Source organism: Electrophorus electricus, chromosome 5 (genome assembly GCF_013358815.1).
Source record: "Electrophorus electricus isolate fEleEle1 chromosome 5, fEleEle1.pri, whole genome shotgun sequence".
In the NCBI taxonomy this organism is placed as follows: domain Eukaryota; kingdom Metazoa; phylum Chordata; class Actinopteri; order Gymnotiformes; family Gymnotidae; genus Electrophorus; species Electrophorus electricus.
The window spans coordinates 24671568-24698634 of record NC_049539.1 but is presented as its reverse complement, the minus strand read 5'-3'; the positions used below and the strand labels follow the sequence as shown (position 1 = coordinate 24698634).

The 27067-nt window shown below is 40.1% G+C and overlaps 1 protein-coding gene and 2 long non-coding RNA genes across 4 annotated transcripts; 1 reads left to right on the top strand and 2 right to left on the bottom strand.

Moving 5' to 3' along the window:
- Positions 1-903: 903 nt before the first annotated feature.
- Positions 904-7575, bottom strand: LOC113568615. Of its 2 annotated transcripts, none has more exons than XR_004776028.1 (2): positions 7208-7575; positions 904-1595 (listed from the first exon to the last, which is right to left on the bottom strand). It is a non-coding gene; the product is annotated as an uncharacterized LOC113568615 (long non-coding RNA). The 2 variants fall into 2 exon arrangements; XR_004776027.1 differs by having other exon boundaries at positions 904-1534; positions 7208-7463.
- An 8899-nt stretch (positions 7576-16474) lies between these two features.
- On the top strand, positions 16475-19329 carry LOC113569108 (BOLA class I histocompatibility antigen, alpha chain BL3-7-like). Its single transcript, XM_035526276.1, has 3 exons — positions 16475-16891; positions 18017-18292; positions 18929-19329. Exons 1-3 carry the CDS (start codon positions 16600-16602, stop codon positions 19261-19263), a joined length of 903 nt encoding a protein of 300 aa, XP_035382169.1. The 5' UTR covers positions 16475-16599; the 3' UTR covers positions 19264-19329.
- LOC118241410 lies at positions 16727-25634 on the bottom strand. Its single transcript, XR_004776064.1, has 3 exons — positions 25521-25634; positions 19323-19459; positions 16727-16799 (listed from the first exon to the last, which is right to left on the bottom strand). It is a non-coding gene; the product is annotated as an uncharacterized LOC118241410 (long non-coding RNA).
- Between the last annotated feature and the right edge of the window lie 1433 nt (positions 25635-27067).

Below are 27067 nucleotides of genomic sequence, written 5' to 3'. Positions count from 1 at the left end.
TCATAGATCTGTCTTATTCAGCCTTCTTTCTTTTTTTTTTTGTATTTTCCAATTTTGGTGTCTATCAAATCAAGCATGTTTGTGCACTTCTTAGTGAGATATCATTAATATTCTGTGGGTAGATGTAGCTACCAAATTAATATTATGTGGAGCAAAAGTACCAGGAATCTTAGCTCAGCACATCATTTAACATAATTGACTTTAACGTAATTGTGATGTGATGTACATTTGTACATGGTCCATAGCAGTTACTGTATGATCCCTATATAATTTGTGTGTAGGTTATGTCACAGTTCCATTGCAGAATGTGCATCATACATATATAAACATTCTAGCACACTGGCATTAATAATAATAAATTAATGTTTTAATGTTTCATGTTTTAATAAAAAATAATGGCTGTATTTTTCCTCTTTACAGACAATTGCACTCTACATCATGTCTGCAATGCAGTTACTCTGGGAACAGATTTCCTAGAGGGCACTGCTGTTATTCAGGTGGATAGTCAATGGATAATGAACATTACAGCTAATGATCCACTACTGGACTACAGCAACATGACACAGATTCAGCAGAGAATTCAGGAGATCTTCAAAGACAGTGAGGCTACTGGAATGGGACACTTTAATCAGACTGAAGGTGAGGATGAAAACATCCATAAACAGCAGCAAAGTGACACTTAGCAACATTTATTATTACAGTCTAATATTGAGTATTGTCGTATTCGTTGATGCAGGAAAGAAGAGACCGGAAACAGTGCGTTACCTTGTAGCCTTTGATTAATGCAGAGCTCTGGAGATGTCCCTTCACAGCGCAGTGCGAGTGAGATCCAAAACATAACTTCGCGACACACATACTTATAGTTTCTCTCATCCTGTGCCACTTAGTACTTTTCCATTTCAGCCCTCGCCTCCATCTAACTGTCACGTACACATGTCTTCTTGCACAATCGCACATATGCACATCCAAGGCGTTTCCTGTGATTCAGTAATCATGTCTGCGCATACAGCAATTATTTTGTTAATTCAAGCATTAATCCTATTCCATTTTATAGATTATTCTCTATTTATATAATCTTACCATTCACTCAGTTTATGCAATCCCACAATTCCCCCTTTTGATCTCTTCAAAGAGATCACCAATCACAGTCCTTTGTTCCGGAATCTCCTGTCTTCTTACTTTGGGGTGTAAGGATGGACTACCTTGACCCTTTTGTTCCCAGAGATTATTCTGCCTCCTCTGTGTGGGAGTGAGCACCTGATCCGCCTGGTTCAGGTGAGCTGAATGATGCTTCAGTGAGATCCCTCGCTGTCTCCTGCAGACTCCTCTGTGGTGGCTCTGCGGTGGCGCACTGGTTCAGATGGAACCATGTCTCCCCTTTTCCCTTCAGGCGTACGCTGTGGCTGGTTCTCTCTGTCACCTGAAATGGACTTGTCCACCTCGGCTCAGTCCACTTTCTTTAGATGACTCTCAACAGCACCCACTCGGTAACAGGTATCGTCTGGGTTTGTCTGCTCCCCGTCCGGTCTCCCACCTGCGTAGAGAAAGCTGAAATGATACAGCAGTCGCTGGGGTCCTGGAAATCCTCGACCTGTCTGCAATTCAAAAGGGATAAGACCAGTTTTTGCGTTCAATGAACATCTAATGTACATTAATGCCAGAGGTAAGGCATCAATTTTGGCCAATTTGTTCTTCACATTTAGATTCATCCTTTCCACCTTACCTTGAGACTGAGGATGATACATTGTCCCAAATGAATGTTTCAGACCCAGCATTTGCTCTGCCTCCTGCAAATCATGCACTTTAAAATGAGTTCCATTATCTGATCTCATGGAAACCCATGGAGAGGGATGTACTGGTTCACCAGGAACTTCACCCATGCTTCCCATTTTGTTGGCCATGCTTCCGGCCACCCTGTGTAGCTGTCTACATACATCAATACGTACCTGTACCCTCGTGCTGAATCCACCATGTCTGTGTAGCCCATTACTATCTCTTCCGCTGGTGTTAATGCCAACGGATACGTACCAGTTACAGGCTTAATTGTGGGTCTGGGATTGTACTGTTGGCATACTCTACATGCCACCCAATGTGCTACCATATCCTTCAGGTACAGATGCCACCAGTTTTCCAGGTTCCTCAGCATTTGGCAAATACTTACGTGACCCATCCCATGAGCTTCTTCTAGTACCTGGGATCTGAGCCCTGGTGGAAGGGCTGGTTTTCCCCCTGGGCCCTGCCACACTCCATCCTCTACTCTTGCTCCCTTTTGATGCCACATTGTTTTTTCCTCTGGACCTGCCTGCTCCTGCACTTCCCTGAGTCTTTTGCCATTCAGGAGGGGCTCCATCTCTGCTTCTGCACATATCATGTTGTGTTCTGCTTTGTACTCTGTTACCTTCTTTGCAGCCTCATCTGCAGCTCAATTTTCTTTAGCTATCACCGTGTCTCCATCATCATGTCCCCTGCACTTTATGATAGCTACCCTTTCTGGTCCCTGTGAGGCCTTTGCCAGCTCCCTCATTTCTGCCTCATGTTTAATTGATTTGCTCCCGCTGTCCTAGACCCTGCTCTCATCCATTGTCCCAGCTCCACATGTGCTGCCCCTACCGTGTAAGTGGAGTCAGTATAAATATTCACTTCCTTGCCCTTAGCTAATTTCAAAGCCTCCACTACTGCTATTACCTCCGCTTGCTGTGCTGATTGTAAGCCCATCAGCCTTTCTGATTTTATCGTCCAGAATTCATCCACTTCTCCCTGTGTTTCTGCCACCACTGCGTATCCTGCCTTTATGTTCCCGTCTGTTCCTCTATATCCACACCCATCAGTGAACAGGTTCCATGCTCCTGGAACTGGTTCTCCTTCTAGGTCTGGTCTCACCTTCTACTGCTTTCTCTCTTCCTGTTTGCACTGATGAGGCTCTCCTCCTCCCATTGTGTCTGCCATGTTGATTCCTTCATGTGTGTACGTGATGTGTGGTGCTTCCAAAATTTTGCTGATCCTCTGTTGCCTCAGCGCTGTCAGGGTGAATGCTTGTGAATTCACGTATGCTATTACACTGTGTGTGGTTAGTACCGTGATTGGATGTCCCATTAGCAGATGCGCTATTTTTTGGATCACTTTAGCCACTCCTGCCACGTGTTGAGTGCATGTTGGGAGTCTTTTTTCCATGTTGTCTAGCTGTATGCTTACATGCATGAGCACTTGTCTCTCTCCCCCTTTTTTCTGAAACAGCACCCCGTTTACTGTGCCTGCTGTTTCAGAAACATCCAAAAAGAATGGTCACGTGTAGTCAGGAGAAGCGAGATCTACGGCTTGAGCTAACAACTGTTTGAGCCTGATAAAAGCAGTTTCTCTGTCTTCTGTCCATTCCAGTGTGGCATTGAGATTCCTCATACCCTGCACCTTCACCATGTCCCATAAGGCCTGGGTGTGGCCCACGTAGTCGGGGATGTAGTGTCTGCTATACCCTGTCAGTCCTAAGAAGGAGAGCATGTCCTTCACTCTCTCTGGCCTAGGATGATGTAGTATGTTCACCCTATGTGAAGGGGATAGCCCGGTGGCGTTCTGGGAGACTGCTTGACCGAGAAACAACCTGCTTCTGAGCTACCTGCAATTTCTTCTTGCATACCACAAAGCCCTGTCACCACAAATGCATCAGCACATTCTCGGTGGCCTGAAGGCAGGATTCCACGTAGTTTCCTGCCAACAAGAGATCATCCACCTATTCAATAAGGGTCACATCGGGTGGTATTTTACAATCCTCCAGGGCATTCCAGAGGACCTGATTAAAAATGCCAGGCGACAAAGCAAAGCCTTGTGGCAACCTAGTATATCTTAATTGTTGACCCCTATACGTGAATGAGCTAATGTCCCGACACGATTCATCTAACGGGACGCAAAACAGAGTGACTTGTAGGGGGTCTGGGGGCGGCACGTACGGTTCTAGCAGAGTGATCCATGGTTTCCAGGCAAGGTAGGCAGACAGGAGTCCACCATGGGCAGTGGTCTCAGGTTGCAGGAGGCCCCAGTATATGTCAGCCCAATCTCTCATGACTGGGGTCATCAGACACTGGCCTGTGAGCCCTCCACCATCGAAGCAGTGGATTGTTGTTCCATTGGGGAAGTTTACTGATAGTCCTTCAGAAGAACACAGCACTGTAGCACCGCTCTTAATCAATAGATCACGTCCCAGTAAGTTCATTGGTGTAGACAGGGCACATAGAAATGAATGTGAGAAAACTTGCCCCCCTACTTCCACTCTTAAGGGCAAAGTCAGAGGCAGACACTGAGGTTTCCCTGAGAACCCTATGACGTTGATATAGTCCTTCCCCAGTTTACCAGGGAAACAGAGACCTTGTAGAGCAGATTGTGTAGCTCCAGTGTCCACAAGAAATTGCAGTTCATGGTTCTCAACCATGATGGACAGCATAGGGTCTGCCAGGTTCATGCTGTCCGGGTCGTTCCCAGGGGTTTGTCAGTATGTCTCTCCCTGGCTGGGGTCCCACTCGGCCATGGGATACATTCCACCAGGTGCGACTCTTGGATTTGCTGCATAGTGGCCTCTTCCACGGCCCTGGCCTCTCCTTTGGGTTTGATTCTGGGGACACTCCCTCACCCAATGATCCGCCTGCCCACATACGAAACATCTCTCTGTGTATCCATATCCCCCGCTCAGTCCCCTCGGGCCCCCTGGCCTTCCCCGTCGGCCATGCCCAGCAGGACCTCCACGTTGCCCACTACCTCTAAATCTACCCCGATTACCCATTGAGTTTCCTCATAACTGCTTGGCAGATATTGTCGTTCTGGCTCCTGAGGTGCCCCGGCGACCATGACTACTTTCTTTTTCTCAGTGGCCTTGTTCCTGGCCTCGCCTACCTGTAATTTTAGTAGTTGGGTCTGTAATTCTAAGATATTTTTTTCCTTCCTTTTTCTTGTGCTAATGAGAGATGATTCATAAGGTGCTTATTCCATGTGTTAGAGTCGCTCCCTGGCAGGTCTGGGTTTAATTTCATGGCGTCTCCCCCCAGTACTGCATTTCTAAACCATTCCTGGTGTAAGCCCTGTCTGCCTGGGTGATGCCCCGTATATTTAATCCAGTTGTCAGTACATTTAGCTATGTAGTCACGAGGGTTTTGACCACTTTCCCATTTGAGCTTGGGTGTGGCTGCCCCACTAGGGAGTGGATACCTATCACTTAGTGTGTTACCAACCCCACTAGACACCTGCGTAAACCTTGTGGAATCAGCCAGTCTACTGGTTCCTACATTTTCCTCAACATCTCTAAGTTCCGATGGGGTGAAGCATCTCACTGCTACTGCTCTAAAATCCCCTAATGCTAAATTTGTCCTGCAGTTAAGCAATCCAGTTTAGCTAACCAAAACCCTCCTCCTAACTTATCCACCAGCGACTGCAAGTCACCCAAAGTGAAGGGCTTATATCTTCTGTCCCCATCCCCCAAAGTAATTAACGGCATATTCTGTACCGTGTCTTCTAGCTCTGCTTTGGGAATACTGCGGCCGCGCAGTTCCAGGGTGCCCCGTACGCCTGTTCCCCTTTTCACTACTTGCTCTACCCTCTTTAAAGTTTCTTCCCCGAGGTCCTGGTCGGCTTCCTGTCCGTCTGAATCCTCATGCTCACTTTCTGTTTCCCAAGTCTCTTCTAGCTCACATACCACTTTTCCTTTTTTTTACATTTTTTTCTCGACTTTCTTGGGTTCCTTTTTCTGTCCTCTGCATTTTAGTTCTCCCTTTCTTACTTCTTTTATCTCAATCTCTCTGTGTTCTCTGTTGCGAAATGGCCGATAGTCTGCAACTTCCTTCTTCTCATGTTTTTTCTTCTCTCCCCTGCTCCGCCGCGGGGACGACATTGAAGTGCATTCATGATAGTCTGTAATAGATTCGATGTCTCCCTCTTCCTCATCATTCTCGCTATCCTTTTCTTCCTCCTCTATCTCGACACGTCCAGCCGTTACCCGTAAAACTGGATATATACCTGCTGGTGGTGCGGGGCCACTCGGTCCCTGACTTTTTCTGATTGTTGTTTCCTCCACCGGTGCACTAGGCTTCGTTTCTACTGATGTCCTTGGTTCCTCACACAGAAAGGGTGATGCCGTCTGCATCTCCTTACTTCCAGTTTTTTCTTTGTTCCGTTGCGCCGCACTCTGCCACCGTCACCTCTCCTCCTCACGCTGTTCCATTATCCTCTTCCACTTCCCTTTTTTTAATCTCCCTGCTTTTTCTCCTTCGTTCTCTGCCTTTTCCTTGTTTCTCACGTTCATCGGTTTTACCTCTGATCCAACCCCCCAGACTTACTTTGTCTCCTGATCTGCCTCCATTTTCCTTTACTAATTCTATTAACCTCTGTTTGAGTTCCTTCTCTCTTCTCTTATGATCTTTTTGTTTTGTTACTAAGCTTGCTGCTGCTATTACATTGTTAACTTGCATTTCCAAACTTACCCAATCTCCGGGTCCCCATCCATCATCATTCGTTTCCCTATCGAATTCACCATTCATAGTGACTACGTATTTGATCTACTCTAAACTTGTTTTTAAATTATTCCTCAATAAATATCTTAAAATTACTTACCACTCCTCTCCTCTGACTCCTTCTCCTTGCTCTTGCGTCACTACTTCTCTCTCTAACCTGAGTGTTTTGTTAGCACCGTTAGGTTTCCGCACTCAGGTGAGGCTTTTCGTGACCACCATAAGTTCAACTTCTCTTGTAGAATTCGGGGCTCTCGTACTCCCTGGGCCTCTAACCCTGTTCTGCAAATTCGCAGTTATTTGGTGATTTGGGATGTCTGTCTTTCCCAGTCCTCCAACCCTGTTTTGTAAATTCACATACTTCCTTAAGAATTTGTGGCCCTTTCACCACGGGACTCTAACCCACTTCAAGAATTTGTGGCTCTTTCACCACAGGACTCTAACCGAGTACTCTTTTACCAAGAAGAAAAGCGATACAAATACCGATAGGGATTCGGGGGTCCTGAATTCCCCGGGCCTCTAACCCAGCTGTCGCGCCGGACCTAACGCCTCGTCAGACAATAGTGGTGTTGCCAAAACAAGGACGAGCACTATTCTTTCATATTTTTATTTCCTTATTTCCATACACTGTTCTGTCTAATTTTCAGATCTTACATATGGACAGAATCGTCACTAATTTAGAATATTCAATGTACAGAATTTGATAATAGGTTTCTGCTTACCTTATTGTTGTTCGGCCGAAGTAACAATTGAGTCCACTGCATGATCAGCTGCCCGAATGATTCTTTCCTTTCATCACGTCGGGGTCACCAAATTGTCATATTCGTTGATGCAGGAAAGAAGAGACAGGAAACAGTGCATTACCTTGTAGCCTTTTATTGATGCAAAGCTCTGGAGATGTCACTTCACAGCGCAGTGCGAGTGAGAGCCAAAACATAACTTCGCGACACACATACTTATAGTTTCTCTCGCCCAGCACCACTTCTGCTTAGTGCTTTTCCATTTCAGCCTTCGCCTCTGTCTAACTGTCACGTACACATGTCTTCTTGCACAATCCCACATATGCACATCCAAGGCGTTTCCTGTTGTTCAGCAATCATTTCTGCACATACAGCAATTATTTTGTTAATTCAAGCATTAATCCTATTCCATTTTATAGATTATTCTTTTTATTTAATCTTACCATTCACTCAGTTTATGCAATCCCACAGTATCCATGGAAACCAGCAGTCAGACGGTAACAGTATGATGTATTCTGTACCTCTACAATGTACAGCTTCCCCTTGTATTGTTACTTTGCTACAGTGACATAGCAACAGCAGTCAGAGAAAATGTATATACATGACTACAATCTGTGTCGCAATAATCACTTACCTCCTATGTAAAACCACATGAAGAAAGTTCCCAAACTGTTGTATTTATTGTTTTCCCACATTAGACAGACACCTTTCTCTGGAGCTAATTACAAAAGTGCATATTTACAGTTACACCATTTTTTATTAGTATATCAGTCCACCCAAAAGTGGGTGCTGTCAAGGTATAAAGAATTGTGCATCTAAAAAATTACTATTATTAGTTAAACAAAGTACATATTATATAATAGTTTAAAGTCAAGGACATAGAGAGAAAGAAACACGATCATCTTGTAGTTGTTCTGTGATATTCTTGGGGTAAGGTTTAATTTTAGAGTGAAGAAAGAAAATTGTAATAGCATACTATAACAATAATATTAATCTATTCATTTAGTGATAATAAAAATAATCCCCAATTGAATAAAAACAGGTAAGTATATGTAATATTAATGGAGTGTGTGGAACTGTAGAATCTATGGGTGATGTACTTAAAACAGTGTGTGGAAATGTAGAGTCTACTGGTGATGTAGTTGATGTAGTTAAAGGAGTGTGTAGAACTATAGAGTCTATTGGTAATGGGAACTGACTGTGTAGAACAGTAGAGTCTAGTGGTGATGTTAATTTGAATGCTAAACTTGAAAATGCATTCAACAGTAAATCCAGTTATAAGAGTAGCTAAAGAGTAGAGGAGAACAGACCTGAAGAGAAAAGCAGAATCTTAAATTGTTTAAAAGAAGGTGTGTGTGTGTGTGTGTGTGTGTGTTCTCTGAATGTCCCTTTCCAACCATATAAACAGGTGTTGATAGTCCAGCTCCCCATAAAACAAGTCAACAAGAAACAGGGGTAAACTAAATAAAAATGTAACAATTATACAGTTTTAAAATATAGATGAGCCCCACATACAGCAACTTTTTGAAAACACTAAAACAGTTATGATGTAGTGTCTATAAATATTAGGTGCACTTCTAAATATGCAATGGCATTTTCAAGAAAACTTGCAAAACTGTCTGCTTTCACACACAAAAATAAACCCAGTGGTGTCATGTGTGTGACTCTGTAGGTGTTCACACAATGCAGCTGATGTACAGCTGGGAGCTGGATGACAATGGAACCAAGAAAGGATACATGCAGTATGGATATGATGGAAAAGTCTACATCAGTCTGGATGTGAACACCCACACCTGGAGTTCAGCTAATGCTATAACCAAATACAAGTGGGATTCTGATGTTGCTAATAGTGTGGACCAGAAGAACTACCCATTCCCCGTCATCACTATAAACTTGCTGTTCAGAGACACTGCATTCCCCCTTATCACTGTAAACCTGCTGTTCAGACACACTGTATTCCCCCTCATCACTGTAAACCTGCTGCTCAAACACTCTGCAGTCCCCCTCATCACTGTAAATCTGCTGTTCAGAGACACTGCATTCCCCCTCATCAGTGTAAATTTGCTGTTCAGAGACACAGCATTCCCCAACATCACTGTAAACCTGCTGCTCAGACACACTGCATTCCCCCTCATCACTGTAAACTTGCAGTTCAGACATTCTGCATTCCCCCTCATCAGAGTAAACTTGCTGTTCAGAGACACTGCATTCCCCTTCATCACTGTAAAGTTACTGTTCAGATACACTGTATTGCCCCTCATCACTGTAAACCTGCTGCTGAGACACACTGCACTCCCCGTCATCACTGTAAACCTGTTGTTCAGAGACACTGCATTCCCCCTCATCACTGTAAGCCTACTCATCAGAAATACTGCATTCCCCCTCATCACTGTAAATCTGGTTCTCAGACACACTGCATTCCAATTCATAACTGTAAACCTGTTGTTCAGACACACTGCACTCCCCCTCATCACTGTAAACCTGATGTTCAGACACATTGCATTCCCCTTCATAACTGTAAACTTGCTTTTCAGACACACTGCACTCCCTCTCATCACTGTAAACCTGCTGTTCAGACATTCTGCATTCCCTCTCATCAGTGTAAACTTGCTGTTCAGAGACACTGCATTCCCCCTCATCACTTTAAGTCTGCTCCTCAGAAACACTGCACTCCCCGTCATCACTGTAAACCTGTTGTTCAGATACACTGAATTCCCCCTCATCACTATAAACCTGCTGTTCAGACACATTGCATTCCCCCTCATCACTGTAAACCTGCTGTTCAGATACACTGCATTCCCCCTCATCACTGTAAACCTACTGTTCAGATACACTGCACTCCCCTTCATCACTGTAAACCTGCTGTTCAGACATTCTGCATTCCCCCTCATCAGTGTAAACTTGCTGTTCAGACAAACTGCACTCCCCATCATCACTGTAAACATGCTGTTCAGACACATTGCATTCCCCCACATCACTGTAAATCTGGTGCTCAGACACACTGCATTCCACTTCATAACTGTAAACCTGCTCCTCAGAAACACTGCATTCCCCCTCATCACTGTAAACCTGTTGTTCAGACACATTGCATTCCCCTTCATAACTGTAAACTTGCTTTTCAGACACACTGCACTCCCTCTCATCACTGTAAACCTGCTGTTCAGACATTCTGCATTCCCTCTCATCAGTGTAAACTTGCTGTTCAGAGACACTGCATTCCCCCTCATCACTTTAAGTCTGCTCCTCAGAAACACTGCACTCCCCGTCATCACTGTAAACCTGTTGTTCAGATACACTGAATTCCCCCTCATCACTATAAACCTGCTGTTCAGACACATTGCATTCCCCCTCATCACTGTAAACCTGCTGTTCAGATACACTGCATTCCCCCTCATCACTGTAAACCTACTGTTCAGATACACTGCACTCCCCTTCATCACTGTAAACCTGCTGTTCAGACATTCTGCATTCCCCCTCATCAGTGTAAACTTGCTGTTCAGACACACTGCACTCCCCATCATCACTGTAAACATGCTGTTCAGACACATTGCATTCCCCCACATCACTGTAAACCTGCTGTTCAGATACACTGAATTCCCCCTCATCACTGTAAACCTGCTGTTCAGACACACTGAATTCCCCCTCATCACTGTAAACCTGCTGTTCAGAAACACTGAATTCCCCCTCATCACTGTAAACCCGCTGTTCAGATACACAGCATTCCCCCTCATCAGTTTAAACTTGCTGTTCAGAGACACTGCACTCCCCGTCATCACTGTAAACCTGTTGTTCAGAGACACTGCATTCCCCCTCATCACTGTAAGCCTACTCATCAGAAATACTGCATTCCCCCTCATCACTGTAAATCTGGTTCTCAGACACACTGCATTCCAATTCATAACTGTAAACCTGTTGTTCAGACACACTGCACTCCCCCTCATCACTGTAAACCTGATGTTCAGACACATTGCATTCCCCCTCATCACTGTAAACCTGCTGTTCAGATACACTGCATTCCCCCTCATCACTAGAAACCTGCTGTTCAGACTCACTGCATTCCCCCTCATCACTGTAAATCTGGTGCTCAGACACACTGCATTCCACTTCATAACTGTAAACCTGCTCCTCAGAAACACTGCATTCCCCCTCATCACTGTAAACCTGTTGTTCAGACACATTGCATTCCCCTTCATAACTGTAAACTTGCTTTTCAGACATACTGCACTCCCTCTCATCACTGTAAACCTGCTGTTCAGACATTCTGCATTCCCTCTCATCAGTGTAAACTTGCAGTTCAGAGACACTGCATTCCCCCTCATCACTTTAAGTCTGCTCCTCAGAAACACTGCACTCCCCGTCATCACTGTAAACCTGTTGTTCAGATACACTGAATTCCCCCTCATCACTATAAACCTGCTGTTCAGACACATTGCATTCCCCCTCATCACTGTAAACCTGCTGTTCAGATACACTGCATTCCCCCTCATCACTGTAAACCTACTGTTCAGATACACTGCACTCCCCTTCATCACTGTAAACCTGCTGTTCAGACATTCTGCATTCCCCCTCATCAGTGTAAACTTGCTGTTCAGACAAACTGCACTCCCCATCATCACTGTAAACATGCTGTTCAGACACATTGCATTCCCCCACATCACTGTAAATCTGGTGCTCAGACACACTGCATTCCACTTCATAACTGTAAACCTGCTCCTCAGAAACACTGCATTCCCCCTCATCACTGTAAACCTGTTGTTCAGACACATTGCATTCCCCTTCATAACTGTAAACTTGCTTTTCAGACACACTGCACTCCCTCTCATCACTGTAAACCTGCTGTTCAGACATTCTGCATTCCCTCTCATCAGTGTAAACTTGCTGTTCAGAGACACTGCATTCCCCCTCATCACTTTAAGTCTGCTCCTCAGAAACACTGCACTCCCCGTCATCACTGTAAACCTGTTGTTCAGATACACTGAATTCCCCCTCATCACTATAAACCTGCTGTTCAGACACATTGCATTCCCCCTCATCACTGTAAACCTGCTGTTCAGATACACTGCATTCCCCCTCATCACTGTAAACCTACTGTTCAGATACACTGCACTCCCCTTCATCACTGTAAACCTGCTGTTCAGACATTCTGCATTCCCCCTCATCAGTGTAAACTTGCTGTTCAGACACACTGCACTCCCCATCATCACTGTAAACATGCTGTTCAGACACATTGCATTCCCCCACATCACTGTAAACCTGCTGTTCAGATACACTGAATTCCCCCTCAACACTGTAAACCTGCTGTTCAGACACACTGAATTCCCCCTCATCACTGTAAACCTGCTGTTCAGAAACACTGAATTCCCCCTCATCACTGTAAACCCGCTGTTCAGATACACAGCATTCCCCCTCATCAGTTTAAACTTGCTGTTCAGAGACACTGCACTCCCCGTCATCACTGTAAACCTGTTGTTCAGAGACACTGCATTCCCCCTCATCACTGTAAGCCTACTCATCAGAAATACTGCATTCCCCCTCATCACTGTAAATCTGGTTCTCAGACACACTGCATTCCAATTCATAACTGTAAACCTGTTGTTCAGACACACTGCACTCCCCCTCATCACTGTAAACCTGATGTTCAGACACACTGCACTCCCCATCATCACTGTAAACATGCTGTTCAGACACATTGCATTCCCCCACATCACTGTAAACCTGCTGTTCAGATACACTGAATTCCCCCTCATCACTGTAAACTTGCTGTTCAGACACACTGAATTCCCCCTCATCACTGTAAACCTGCTGTTCAGACACACTTCATTCCCCCTCATCACTGTAATTCTGGTGCTCAGATACACTGCATTCCTCCTCATCACTGTAATTCTGGTGCTCATACACACAGCACTTCCCCTCATCACTGTAAACCTGCTGTTCAGATACACTGCATTCCCCCTCATCACTGTAAACCTGTAAATGAGCTTTTTCATCACTTACGGATGATGGTACACTTGGCGCATTTGTTGCTGCCACTTCTCGCCATATCTTTTACGTTTTGTTGTTTTAATTTCTTTCACGCATCATAATTTTGATTACATTTTTGGTTTATGTTCTTTGTTTATCTCAACCTTTCCTGCCTTCCTGCTGAGAGCTCTCTCCCCACTAATCTTCACTTTGACTACTTCTTTATTGGGTAAGTTTTTAATCACTTTAAATAAAGTTGTTGGCTGCCAGCACTTGGAAATGTTTGGTGGGTATGTGTGTCCTTGCTGTTCTTAGGCTGGCTGTTGATTGGTATAGTAGGATGACTAACATAACATGGTAAATAGGTCCAAGTCGCAGCATCCATGGCTCTACTGATGCAGACTGAAACATAATAACATATCCAATGTAAAATGTATTAAATATGCTTTTGGCTAGTATGTGTTGAGACAAGGGCCACAAATAATCCACAGGTTGAAGGTTCCCTACCCAACTTTTATGAGATGATGTACTGAGACTTCTCAAAGCTTGTTAAGGGCCATGCGAACAACTTTGGTGCCCTCTGTTGGTCCATCCTGAACAATATTATTCTTTTGGCCAATTTGCGAATGCAAAAATCAATCAACCATCACTACTGATCTTAGCTATCATAGGTTTGTTATCTGGACACATTCATGCAGTGCCCAACAATGGTGATGGGCATATTCAGCTAACAGTAATGTTTTTATATTTCGTTTTGTTAGAAATCCCACGTGAAGTCTCGGTAACGTGTCAATCCTCGGAGCGATGCATGTGAACATATAGAGAGTAGCAGCTTTTATTTATATAAAATGTATTTAAATAAAAATATAATTGATAAAGAAAAGTCCTAATTTGAAATAAAAAAATAAAAAATACATTAACACTAATAAAGGAGGCCCCCAGAGTGTGTGTGGGTGTGTGTGGGGGGGTAATTAATAAAACTATTAAATACATAACGAAAAAAAAAGTAATGAGAGGAGAATAGACTGGAGAGAAGAGGAGAGGAAGAAAGCTACAGATAGTAGAGAACAGATTAGTGGAAAACAGAGAAGAGCAGAATGATACAAGAATAATATATAACATTTAATAATTCAGATATATAACAATAACAGATGTAACATTTCATATAACAATTCATAGGTTTCTGTCTATATGATTATGGCTATACTTTATTAGTCTCTTACAGCAACAACAACAACAATAGAGAGATGGCAAGACTTGGCACTGGGTTCAAATAGACAGTGACACTGAAGGGGTGCTGTGCTCCCTGAGCCAGTACCTCCACTCCTCAAAGGCTTCATGACCAGCAGCTCTCAGTCTCCTACCCCGTAGTTCCCTTCAGATGGGGACTGCTTGCTGTCAGTCATAGGAGTGTGAACAGACCAAAATGGGGTCAATGTAGGTGACCACAGATCTATCCAGGAAACTCCCTTAAGACCTCATTTATGAATGCCTGAAACATGGAAGGTCCCAAATGGAAGAACCAGGTGCTCATAGTGTCCTTATTCCAATTGTCACTTTCCTTCATTCAAGAAAGATTGTAGTTTACCTTACTATAATTAATTAGATATGATTATAATATTATTATAATTATACAACAATAAATAATAATAATAATAATAATAATAATAATAATAATAATAATAATAATAATAATAATAATCCCATGAGTGAGTGAATTCCCAGCTCCCTGGGTAGATTTGCTCTCCCCCAATGTTCAGTTCAAGGCTACGTCCTCGGCTAGTTGTCAGAAGTTTCCTATAATACCAAAACATTTCCACTGCAAGTCAAGAGAGGAAGTTCTTAGCTATCAACCTTGCAAGTTTGGGTAGACTGTAATGTATGGTATTATCATTAATGATGACTTGACTTTGAATTGCTGAAGAGCAGATAGCTCTACCTCTCGTCTCCTATGCAATTTCTTCCTGCTCTGTGTAAAGTTACATGAAGATCACTTCCTCGTTAGGACTTCGATGATGCAAGACAAGATTATAGTTTTAATCCAAGAGTAAAGTAATTGATCAATTTTTGGATTAATCAAAGTGTCTTTTACAAAGTCTGCTTTTCTATGGATCACATTAACATGATTATGAAAGCCCTGCTGCTCCTTGTGTTTAACATTTATTCTCGTATTGGCAGGTATGTATCTGGCTTCTACTTAGGCGTTGGTTCTCTTTAGGCGTAATCAGGCCTTTTGTTTAGAAAATGCATTTAGTATACAGTACTTTAAACAAATATGTACTGAAGTTTGACATCAAGACAAGAAATAACTTAACATAAAATGATTTATGTTAAATGAAATTACACAATTTATGTGAATTAATGAACATGAACTGAAGTTTCCGTCTTCACAGCGTCTGACCTGTTCTAAAATAGACACCTGCTACTAATACCTAATTTTACTTTAATATGGAGGATTTAATCAGAGTTAGCCTCCCACTGTCCAACTTGCGGTGTGTTAATTATAACATAAATAATGTAGTTATATATTCAACTGTATATCTTGGGTTAGTCCTTTTCCTTGAAATGTATTTTCTTTGGTGTTTGTGATCCGAAAGGCTGCACACATTTAATATGTTGATAATGCGTAACTCAAAATTTATTTTGTGATTTTTGAGCGCTACATAATGCATCATAGATCTGATTTATTCAGTCTTATTTCTTTATTTTTTTGTATTTTCCAATTTTGGTGTTTTTATCAAATCAACCAGGAGGCAGGTGCACTTTTTGACGACATGTCATTAATATTCTGTGGGTGGATGTAGCTACCAATGTAATATTATGTGGGGAAAAAGTACCAGGAAGCATATCAGTAACTGTTCATGTCAAACAACTCTGTGGGCAGTACAGACCAGGTTGTTCTGTAGAATCGAGAATCGCTGGTAACTCAATGGAGGGTTTGGTCAAACATGCATCTGATTTGGATATCGCCAGAAATACAACAAGTGGACTTTCTTCACAAAGAAATAAGTAACCAGCATTACCTAGTGAGATGTGTGGAATTAATAAAACAGAAAATCTGTTCCTATAATCTTAAGGAATTGTCTTAAAAACTGTTAAGAGCTCGTCTTGTGCGCTCATGTCTTCAAAGAGTATTACGATAAAATCCACAGCTGTGTCATATCAACCATATCAGTCAATTCATCAAAGTGTAGTGAGAATCAGAAATCAGAGTTACAATGTAAAGTGTTGCTTGTACAGTCTGTTAATTATAAAGGATGGAAGAAACTGGCCTTTTCATTTTCTTTTGTAAATAACCTTTATTGACAAGTTCAGAAGAAGTCTGATTCTTTCTAGAAGTACTTGAGTTGATAAGGTTTTGGACCTGTAACATTTGTGTCTGAGGTTACTGTTTTAATGTTTTAATAAAAATAATGGTGTGGTTTTTTCCCTTTACAGTCAGTCACTCTCCACGTTACTTCTACACTGCAGTCACTCCAGGAATACATTTCCCAGAGTTCACTGCTGTTGGTCTGGTGGATGGACAACAGTTTATGTACTATGACAGTAACATCAAGAAGAGGATTCCTAAGACAGCATGGATAAAGAAGGTTGATGATGATGATCCAGACTACTGGAACAGAAACACAGAGATTCAGCAGAGAACTCAGGAGATCTTCAAAGACAATGTAGCTACTCTAATGCAGCGCTTTAATCAGACTGAAGGTGAGGATGAACATACTCAGAAACAGCAGCAGAGTGACACTTAACAACATTTGTTGTTAGAGTCTAATAGGTCTAACAGTATCCATGGAAACAAGCAGTCAGGCAGTAACTGTATTATGTATTCTGTACCTCTTACAATCTACAGTGTGCAGCTTCCTCATGTGTCGTTACTTTGTTAAACAGTCATATAGAAAACCAGGCAGAGAAAATGTACATACATGCCTGTAAACTGTGTTGCTACAATCACTCTTAACTTCTGTGTAAAACCACATAAAGAAAGTTTCCGGTCTTTTATATTTATTCTTCTCGCACATTAGACAGACACCTTTCTCTGGAGCTGATTACAAAAGTGGACATTTACAGTTACACGTTATATTAGAATGGCCTGGAGCCCTAAAATAATATAAATAATTGTGCATTCAAATACTATTAACGTTCCTATTATTAAAAATCGTGGCTGATTATTAAATTACAATTTTGTTTTTGTGTAAGATATAATTTTACAGTCAAGAAAGATAATTGTAATATAAAATATAAAAGTAATATGAAGCTAGTCAGCTAGTTTGCTAATAATAAAAATAATCTATGACTGAATAAAATACAAAAACTTAAAGTATATTTTACTGTTAATGGAATGTGTAGAACTGTAGGGTCTATTGGTGATGGAGTTCATTGAATGCTAAACTTGAAAATGTATTCAAGAGTAAATCCAGTTATAAGAGTAGCTGGAGTGAAAAGGCAAAACTAAACCAGTGACTGTAATGTAAAGGATCAACTCAGGTTAGATCTGTAGAAACAGACCTGAGTAAAGAAAAACATCTCAAATTGTTAACAGAAGGCTTGTTTGTGTGTGTTCTCTGAAATGTCCCTTTCCAACCCTTTCAACAGGTGTTGATATTCCAGCTTCCCACAAAGCAGATTTGTTTTGTCAGTTTTTAAATATAAATATATGTGGGACTCACATACAGGAATTATTTATAGGCACTAAAACAATTATGATGTATGATATGTAATATTAATTTAGCACACATCTAAATGTACAATAGCCTCTTCAAGAAAACATGCAAAACTGTGTCTGCTTTCACAAAACATAAACCCAACGGTGACATGTTTGTGTCTCTACAGGGGTTCACACAGTGCAGCTGATGTACGGCTGTGAGCTGGACGATGATGGAACCAAGAGAGGATCCATGCAGTACAGCTATGATGGAGAAGACTTCATCAGTCTGGATCTGAACACACACACCTGGACTGTAGCTAATGATAAAGCTAAAATTACCAAACACATGTGGGATTCTGATGTTGGTTATAGTGTGTGGCAAAATAACTACTTGGAGAACACCTGTATTGAGTGGTTACAGAAGTATGTGGCTTATGGCAGAGACACTCTGCAGAGGAAAGGTAGAGTGTGTGATCTGCTCTGTTAATGTAACTGCACCTGCTGTTCAGACACACTGCATTCCCCCTCATCACTGTAAACCTGCTGCTGAGACAACAGCATTCTCCCTCATCACTGTAAACCTGCTGCTCAAACACACTGCTTTACCCCTCATCACTGTAAATCAGCTGCTCAGACACACTGTATTCCCACTCATTACTGTAAATCTCTTCAGACACACTGCATTCAGATTTACTCTCTTATTACTCAGCAATATGTGAATATCTGTTCACCACAAACACACATCTCTCACTGTTCTTCATTAGAACATACTCTGATAATGTAAAAATTAATATTAAACATATTCAAATATTCAAGATAACTGTCATCTTTGTACTGTGACCAAAGATGTGTACCAAGAGAAGTGTTGATACTATATTATAGGTAGTAATAGTATAATATGGGATAATAAATATTTACATTTTAATGTAGTCAGTCTTTATCAGTGGTCCATGTCAGCACTGTCAGTAACATATTTAAAAATGGAAAATATTCCCTATTCAAACTAAATATTACAAATGGGACATTGTATTGTTTAATTAATAATCACTTCCCTGTCCCTCTACCTTTCTCTTTCTCTCTCTCTCTCTCTTCTCCAGTTCCTCCTGAGATGGCCCTGATTCAGAAGGACTCCTCTTCTCCAGTGTTATGTCATGCTACAGGTTTTTTCCCCAGTGAGATTTTAATCTCCTGGCAGAAGGATGGAGAGGACATGCATGAGAATGTGGAGCTCAGACAAACGTTACCCAACCAGGATGGAACCTTTCAGAAGGGAAGCATTCTGACAGCCTCACCTGAGGAACTGGACAAGAATGACTACACCTGTGTAGTTCATCACAGTGGACGGGAGAAGGACTTAGTGCTGAGAATGGCTGATCACAGATTCCAGAAGACAGGTAAGAGGAATCTGATTCCAGAAAAGACTGAAACTTAACACTGAATGTCATTATATTTAAGCTGCAAATAGTAGAGGTCTACAGTGATGTTACATACTGGTCACTTGGCGTCATCGTTGTATTCTCCTGATCCTTACTGGCTGTGCTGCTTGTTTCAGGTGGAGGTTCATTTAGTGTCATCACTGGTGTAGCTGTGGTTGTTCTCCTCCTGGTCCTCATTGTCTGTGTTGGATTCTGCGTTAGCAGGAGGAAGAACAATGTGAAGACATCTGGTAAGGGAAGAAGGCAGCAAATGTGAGAACAATAGGACACATTTAACAAAACGTGTATGGATTCCAGATTATAGAAGAAAATATACACAAATGTGAAATCAGTGTGATTGTGCCGGCCAGTGTTACTTTTAGCCCAGAATTTTATCTTTGTTTTTAAATAAATTTTAATGAAAAGCTGTGATGAATGCAGAGAGAGTGAGATGTACATACATGATTGTAGTGTCTTTATTTTCAAATCAGGGACAGATGAATGAAATCAATAATCAAGGGATTGGGAATGGTGAAAGTGTGTGTGTGTGTGTGTGTGTGTGTGTAGTGGGCATGTCCCACTACTGATGTGTGCCCTGTGTCTGGGCTCTTCATTGTTTATTTCATTGTGTGTGTTTATGTGGTAGGTTCACTGTAGTTGATTGGTTTAATGTCTGAATGTTTTTGAAAGCCTGTCTTTGTATCCTCATAGGTTTGTACTTCATGTATCCTAGCCTTTGTGTTTCTTAGCCCCCCTGAGTTTTTCCTAGTCTTTGTTATATCCTGCTTCCCCTGTTTGCCTCCGTGTGCTTTTGCTTTGTGTTTCCTAAATTTCGTTTATCTTAGCCCTTGTTTTTGTTTGATCATGCATCCCCATAATCTCTATGTTGGCTCTGTGACCCTGGACCATTATACCGACTCTGATTTTGGATTTGCCCTTAATAATCTCGCTCTTCTCCGCCTCCTTACCATTATATATATTTTAAGAATGCAGTGAAAAAATAAAAGCACAAATTTAATACCTAAAAGGATACAGTCTTCTCAATCACTGAGAGGATATCATTATTTGTAGCAAAAAACAATCATCTCTCAATCCTTGAGGGGATGACAGTCTTTTCTCAATCCATGAGAAGATAATACAGCCTTCTTCTATTCCATTAGAGGATCTCCACTATATCACTTATCCTGATTCTGTCCAAACTAATAGCACCCAACGATATTCGTTGGTTTAGAATCACAGCATTACTCACCAACGAGGTGACACAACACCAAATTGTTAGAAATTTGGCAATTAAGAGTCAGGAGCCTGTATTGATCCTGAGAGTGTTGATGTTTAATTGTGTGTGTAGAGACACTTTGGATGAGTTTTTTCTAGTATAGGTCTTGTTATAAAAGGTGCTAGTATAACAACGGGCTGTCAGTCTGACAACACAAAAATGAGGTCAAACTTAATAAATGGGACAAAAGGAGGAGACGGAGGAGATGGAGAGAGAAAATAGAGAGAGAAAAAGGTGGATGAGGCCTGAGGGTCGTCAGCTCCTGACCTTGATACCTCACAGGCAGACACAATGGCACAGCAGTTACAGAGACATATTGCAGGTTTGCCACATTTAAAGTATCTGTGATGTTCTCCCTGTTTTTTCTGTTTCTGATAAGCACTGGAATGTGAGAGAATACAGGCATGCTGGATCCAAGCTTGACTTGGATGATCGTTTGTTTGTCAAGTATGTAATTCTATCCTGTGTGTGCGTGTGCGCGCGCGTGCACGTGTGTGTGTGTGTGTGTGTGTGTGCGTGCACGTTTGTACGCATGTGCATGTGTGTGGGTATGTAAGAGAGAGAGTTTGTGGGTATATGTATCAGCTTGTGTGTGCACATTGTAGTCTGATTATTTTCCAACCGCAAGTCTGACCCTTTATTTCACCCTCTTCTTGTGTCAAAACCACACATGCAGTGTTTTATCGCTTCAGTTCAGGGCCCACAGGCAGAGATGTGATCAGCAGCCCTGATTAATGTGATGACAGCAGTTCACTCAGGGACATCTGGTAAATAAGACTAAAATACTGGTTATACTGCAGAACCATTTTTTAAAAAAAAATACTGGAATTGTTAAAGAAAAATCAAACCAAATTATAATTGTAACATTTTCATAATCGTAACATTGTTAAGAACATTTTCTTTAACTCAGCAAGGATCATACGAATCTAGTGCATGCCTGTATTATATGCCGATGCATACGTATCTGGTGTTTGTGGATGTGCATGTGTTTGTACGTGTGTGTGTGTGTGACATACTGTTCTGAAGGTTTTTCAACCACATGACTGACCTGCACTTTTTGCTACCTGCTGCATGAAAACCACATGAACCAAACACAAACTATACAGCCAGAACTGGTTCTACCCAACGGAAAACATCATCTGACCACCAATCTTTGTTTGTTTAATACAGTGACTGTTTTCACCATCCAGTCCACTTAGCTCTCCAAAGTAATCAGTTAATTATTAATTATTAATCTTTGCAGAGCATTATATAGCTTTGTTGATTAAAAAAATTAAGAAGTAAATGAAATATTCATTAATTTGTTTTGGTGTGCAACTGCACACGTGCCATTATATAAATATTACATTACAGTCAGAATGTAAAAATGTATGACAGCTATAACAGCTTGATAGCTAATGTAACTTCAATAACCATTCAAGTGAAACAATTTTCAGTTTCTAATGATGGCAGGCATATGTATCTTCTTGAATCTTCAGCTGAAAATGAGAAAATGCTTTTAAATTTGTGAAAAGTTACTGTTACTGTTTACTGTAAGTAAAGTAACTTATCTCTTGAATGCTAGCAACCACATAAATTGGATCTGATATTACAGCAGTTAGACGTTCAAAATAATAAGTCAGTTATCTTGATGGCTAAAGAGGTAGCATATATCTAAAAAATATGCATATTTTTAGAGCCACACTCTTTTTAGGACTAACTGACCCCTAATTCAAATTTGGGGGCATTCCTTGATGTATTAGCATAAAGGGCCAGTGGCTAAAATGTTAACTGAAGAGAGAACTAAAAGAATGATGACAAGCATAATGATCCCGGTTGGCATCAGTGACTCTGAAGAACTGTGTCCACATGATACAACATGGCAAGAGAATTTATATGCAGCTTCTTACATAATACTGTATAAACATATGTTGTCTTTCTCCCTGTTTGCCTTTTATTTATTTATTTATGTGCTGGAAAATTCACATTTTATTTTGCAATTACATCATGGCAGTTTGCAAATTTTTGGTTAGCACATAAGCCACACCTCCAGTTGTATAAAGCAAGAGTCACATTTCCTCATTCTGTCTAGTTTGACAGCAGGGATGGTTTGTATATCGCTTTTGATTCTTCTGTTCCATGGCATTGGTAGGTAATACTAATTTAATTTATATTATTAAATACAGAGAGTAAACTTGAAGAAGATGACAAAGATGAAGATGACTTTTGCAATTGTAAAATAACAGTGTCCAGGGTCAAAGCTGAATGTTTCATATACTGTCCTCCTCAGACAGTTTGTGTTTATTTTGTGTTGTTTTCTGGATTACAGATTTGCTCCCAGTAACTCTGGGATCTCCAGACACTTTAATATTGGTGGCAGAACCTGGTGATGATGTCACACTATGGTACCAGTATAACCTGATGAAACCAGCTTACATACATTGGTTCAAGCACACAGATCATTCTGTGCCAGATCAACTTCACTGCCAATTCTATAAAAAATATTATGCAACAAGCCCCTGTGATTTTATTAAACAGAGTAATCAAATTGTGATGTCTGTAAACTCCCAGAACACGTCTCTGACAATAACTGCAGTGAATTACACTGACTCAGGATTGTATTACTGTGGCATTTGGCATAGCAACAATATTTCCTTCAGCAATGCTACATATTTACAAGTGACAGGTAAGTTTTCTGTACAGAGGAATTACATTACCCATACCAAACATTTATATGGGATGATTGATTAAAATTATTATGTATTACGTCATGTTCTATATTAAATTCATGTAACTGTAAAAAAATGTTTTTCAGTGCAAAATGAAACCCCTTTCAAGAACAGTTCTGTAGGTGCGTTATCTCATATTCTACAGCTGATCAGTTTCTGTTTTGCTTACTATACTGCTGTAAATGAGATTAGGCCATCCTCTCATTTTGTTGATTTTATTCTGCTGTTTAAAACATAAATGTAAATCAGCTCCAGTATTTAGATCAGCTGCACTGGACAGTTACATGTACAGATTTAAAAATAATTATTTTCTTTTAATGCCTTATTCAGCTCACTGCTCTTCAGATATAGTCATGCTGACAACAGTGTTTGGTGCTGTGATTGTGATTTTCATCAATATTTTTGTCCTACTGAACAGGAGAAAGCAACACAGAGGTACTGCTAATACTGCTAATACTGATGATACTACTGCTTAAAACTGACTCATTAATTTCTTGTGGACTCAATAATAAATAAACTGAAGATGTATTATAATGTGTCCCTATACAAATGTCTATGTATGCAAATACGTGTGTGTGTGTTTGTTTGTGTGTGTTTATATATATATATATATATATATATATATATATATATATATATATATATATATATATATATATATATATATATATACACACACATATATATACACATATACAGATATATGTTTTTTTGTTTTTTTACCTGTTTCCTACAGAAACTGGCTCTAAAGTTAAACAAGACAAAGAGGTGATTCTTAAATACATAAAAAATAATTTTAAAATAATTATAAATCTACAATAAATTGTATGTGTATTTAATATAGCTTTCGATTGACTTGGTAAAATGTGCATAAACTGGAAATTCTGAAGTACTTTAGTTTACAATTTGCATTTAGCTTTTACTTTGGAAATCAAACACATAAACCAGATTAAACGCTTTTCACTTACATATTCTTAAAGTGAAATGTAATTTATCTTTCATGTTTATCTATTATGTATTCATAAATTCTCAAGAAGCATTGTAACACATTGCAGATCGAAATGGAAGGTGTTCCTCAGGTTCCAACTGGATTGTTATAAATTTGAAAGTGATAGGTTTTGGTGAACGTTGCTCTTAAATCTACAGCAACACATAATCCAAAAATTAAGGATTGATATACATCTTAAAAGCAACTCCAAATTACTTTCAAGATTAAAATAATCCAGTGCGTATAGATATACATTATTAAATACCTAAATCTATTTGCATATTCATTACATAGTGTTAATTAAATTTCTCTTACTTGTTTTAGTGTGACTAATATTTCTTATTAAATCTTGACTTTATACAGGAGCAGGATCCTAACTCAGTGAGCTACGCTGCTCTACATTCTGATCAGAAAACCCAGAGGGTAGTAGGACATGGTGAAGTGGTGGATACACATGTTGTATTTTCTTCAGTAAGACACTAGCAAAGTATTTTAACAGAACACAATTGTACATCATTCCTTCACTGTTTGGAGCATCTTAAAAAAATAATCGAATTGATTAGAAGCTTTGTAATTAATTAGTCAAAATTAATCCCATTTTAATCACATTTCAATATTTAACATGAGAAATATTAATTTAAAGTTTGGATGATGAATGAATCAATGAACATAAGCTTAAACTTCAAAATCTTGTTTATTTTCCCACCAGTCTACTACACAGACCAATAGATGAGTGCAGAAAACACAGAGCAAACAGTTTTCAGAATACTGAAAATTCTGACCAAAAATGCCAAAGTACTGATTGACTTCAACTGCTCCCATTATAAATAAAATAGATAAAATATTGTCTACCATCATCTAAAATGGTATTAAAAACATCCTCTGATTGACTTCAGTTCTTATTCTTCCAATATCCTGAGCAAAACTCCCAAAATTAAACAACATAGAGCATGTCAATCTGATCAACATTTAGTTAAGTCAGTAACACAAACCCATTGGCCTTATGATAACATCTACTGCTTCCTCAGCCAGTTACTGAGACAAACTAGCCTTTTCAGAGGTCAATGCTGCCCTCTTCTTCTGAACTATGTTACCAGCAAGTGAGAAACGTATCTCACAAGGAACGGACGTGGCAGGACAGTCCACAGCAATCCATCTCACCAGTGAATTTTTGTCTGACGTGGACTTTGACATTTTGTTTCTGAATGTGAACCTCGACATGTGGTCGAGTGTTGACTGGCGACACTGTTTGCTCGTCCTAGGAATACTAACACATTTAGCAGCTAAGTTAACATTACTGACCTGCGCGCTAGCCCCAACATGTTTTGCGTTGAGGTGATAACGAAGTGTGGAAGTGCTCCTGTGATAAACAAACTCCTTCCTGCATAAAGTGCAAATAACAACATTTTTGTTTGTACTTCCATCTGGAAGTTTCTTGTATTTAAATTTCCCATCCACCAGCGTAGCCTCTTCCGTCATCTCCATCATGCTCATCACACTGTGCGTCAATATAATCTGTATGCCTGGAACTCGTGCACTAAGAAACGTTCCACGGTGCAAAAGTGTGATTGATTAAAATGCGTTAAATGTTTTATTTCGTTATTTTCCCTGTAATTAATTAATCGAAATTAACGCGTTAAAGTCCCACCCCTAATATATATATATATATATATATATATATATATATATATATATATATATATATATATATATATATATATATATTATTCTAAGTGATTAAAGCCATGAGAGGTAACACAGTAGTTCATGACCTCACCTTTGACCTCAGTCATATATGTAATAGTATATTTAATAGTAATCGTGCATAATGTAGTTTCACATATAGCAATCAGTGTAGTTTTACATACAGTAAGCAGTGTCAATGTCATCAAATACAAAAACATTAGAGTTTTGAAGCTCTGTAAACACTGTTGTGACTGACCAGAGAGTGTGATGAGTCATAGACTGAATTAATCCAGGAGAGTTTGGAAGTTTCATGTGACTAATGTAAGTTTTTAATAGTTTGGGTAATACATTATGTCACCAGGGTATGAGCCCATAAGTATGTTGTATTGACAACAGATCATTCTAGTGCTACTGTTCAACAATTCAGCACAGGAGTAAAGACTTAAAGTCCAGCAATGTGCACATGCTTTTGTATTTATACTTTATACTTGTATTTTATATATGAGTAGTTGCTCAATTGTATTTTATTTTTTTATTGTTGTTTATGTGTTTGTCTTTGTAAAAGTGCTTTTGTTGCAAAAAAGGAAGTAGAAGAGAAGTAAAAGATTGTATGGAAGAATGTATGTTTTGTGTGTGTGTGTGTGTGTGTGTGTGTGTGTGTGTGTGTGTGTGTGTGTGTGTGTGTGTGTTTTAGCTATATTATTGACAGAATTTTTTGTGTTTTGGCTGATGTGTATATAAATGTGTTCTAATCAGAAAAAGTGTGGTTTGACTTGTTTGATTTGATATTTGAAAAGATGCAATATGTGACTTAAATGGAAAGAAAAATGGATTGTCTTTTGCTGCAGTGTTCATTTGTAATAAATTATGCGAAAAGTCTTTATATGAAGTGAAAATGTCGAGTTATATATGACTTAACTATGGTCATATTTATTGACTAGCATTGCATTTGTGGAAGAATTATAGATTTTTCAATATCCACATTAAAATAAAGTGAACAAACCAAGCTACCATTACTTAATTCACAGTGCAATGATACTGGGTGAGCTTATTAAGCTCATATTTTGTAACATTCAGTGACACCAGGGTGTTGAGTTAATTAAATTTAGATTGTTTAAATTGATAATTAGTAACGTCATAAATTTGGACCTCTGTCTGAACAT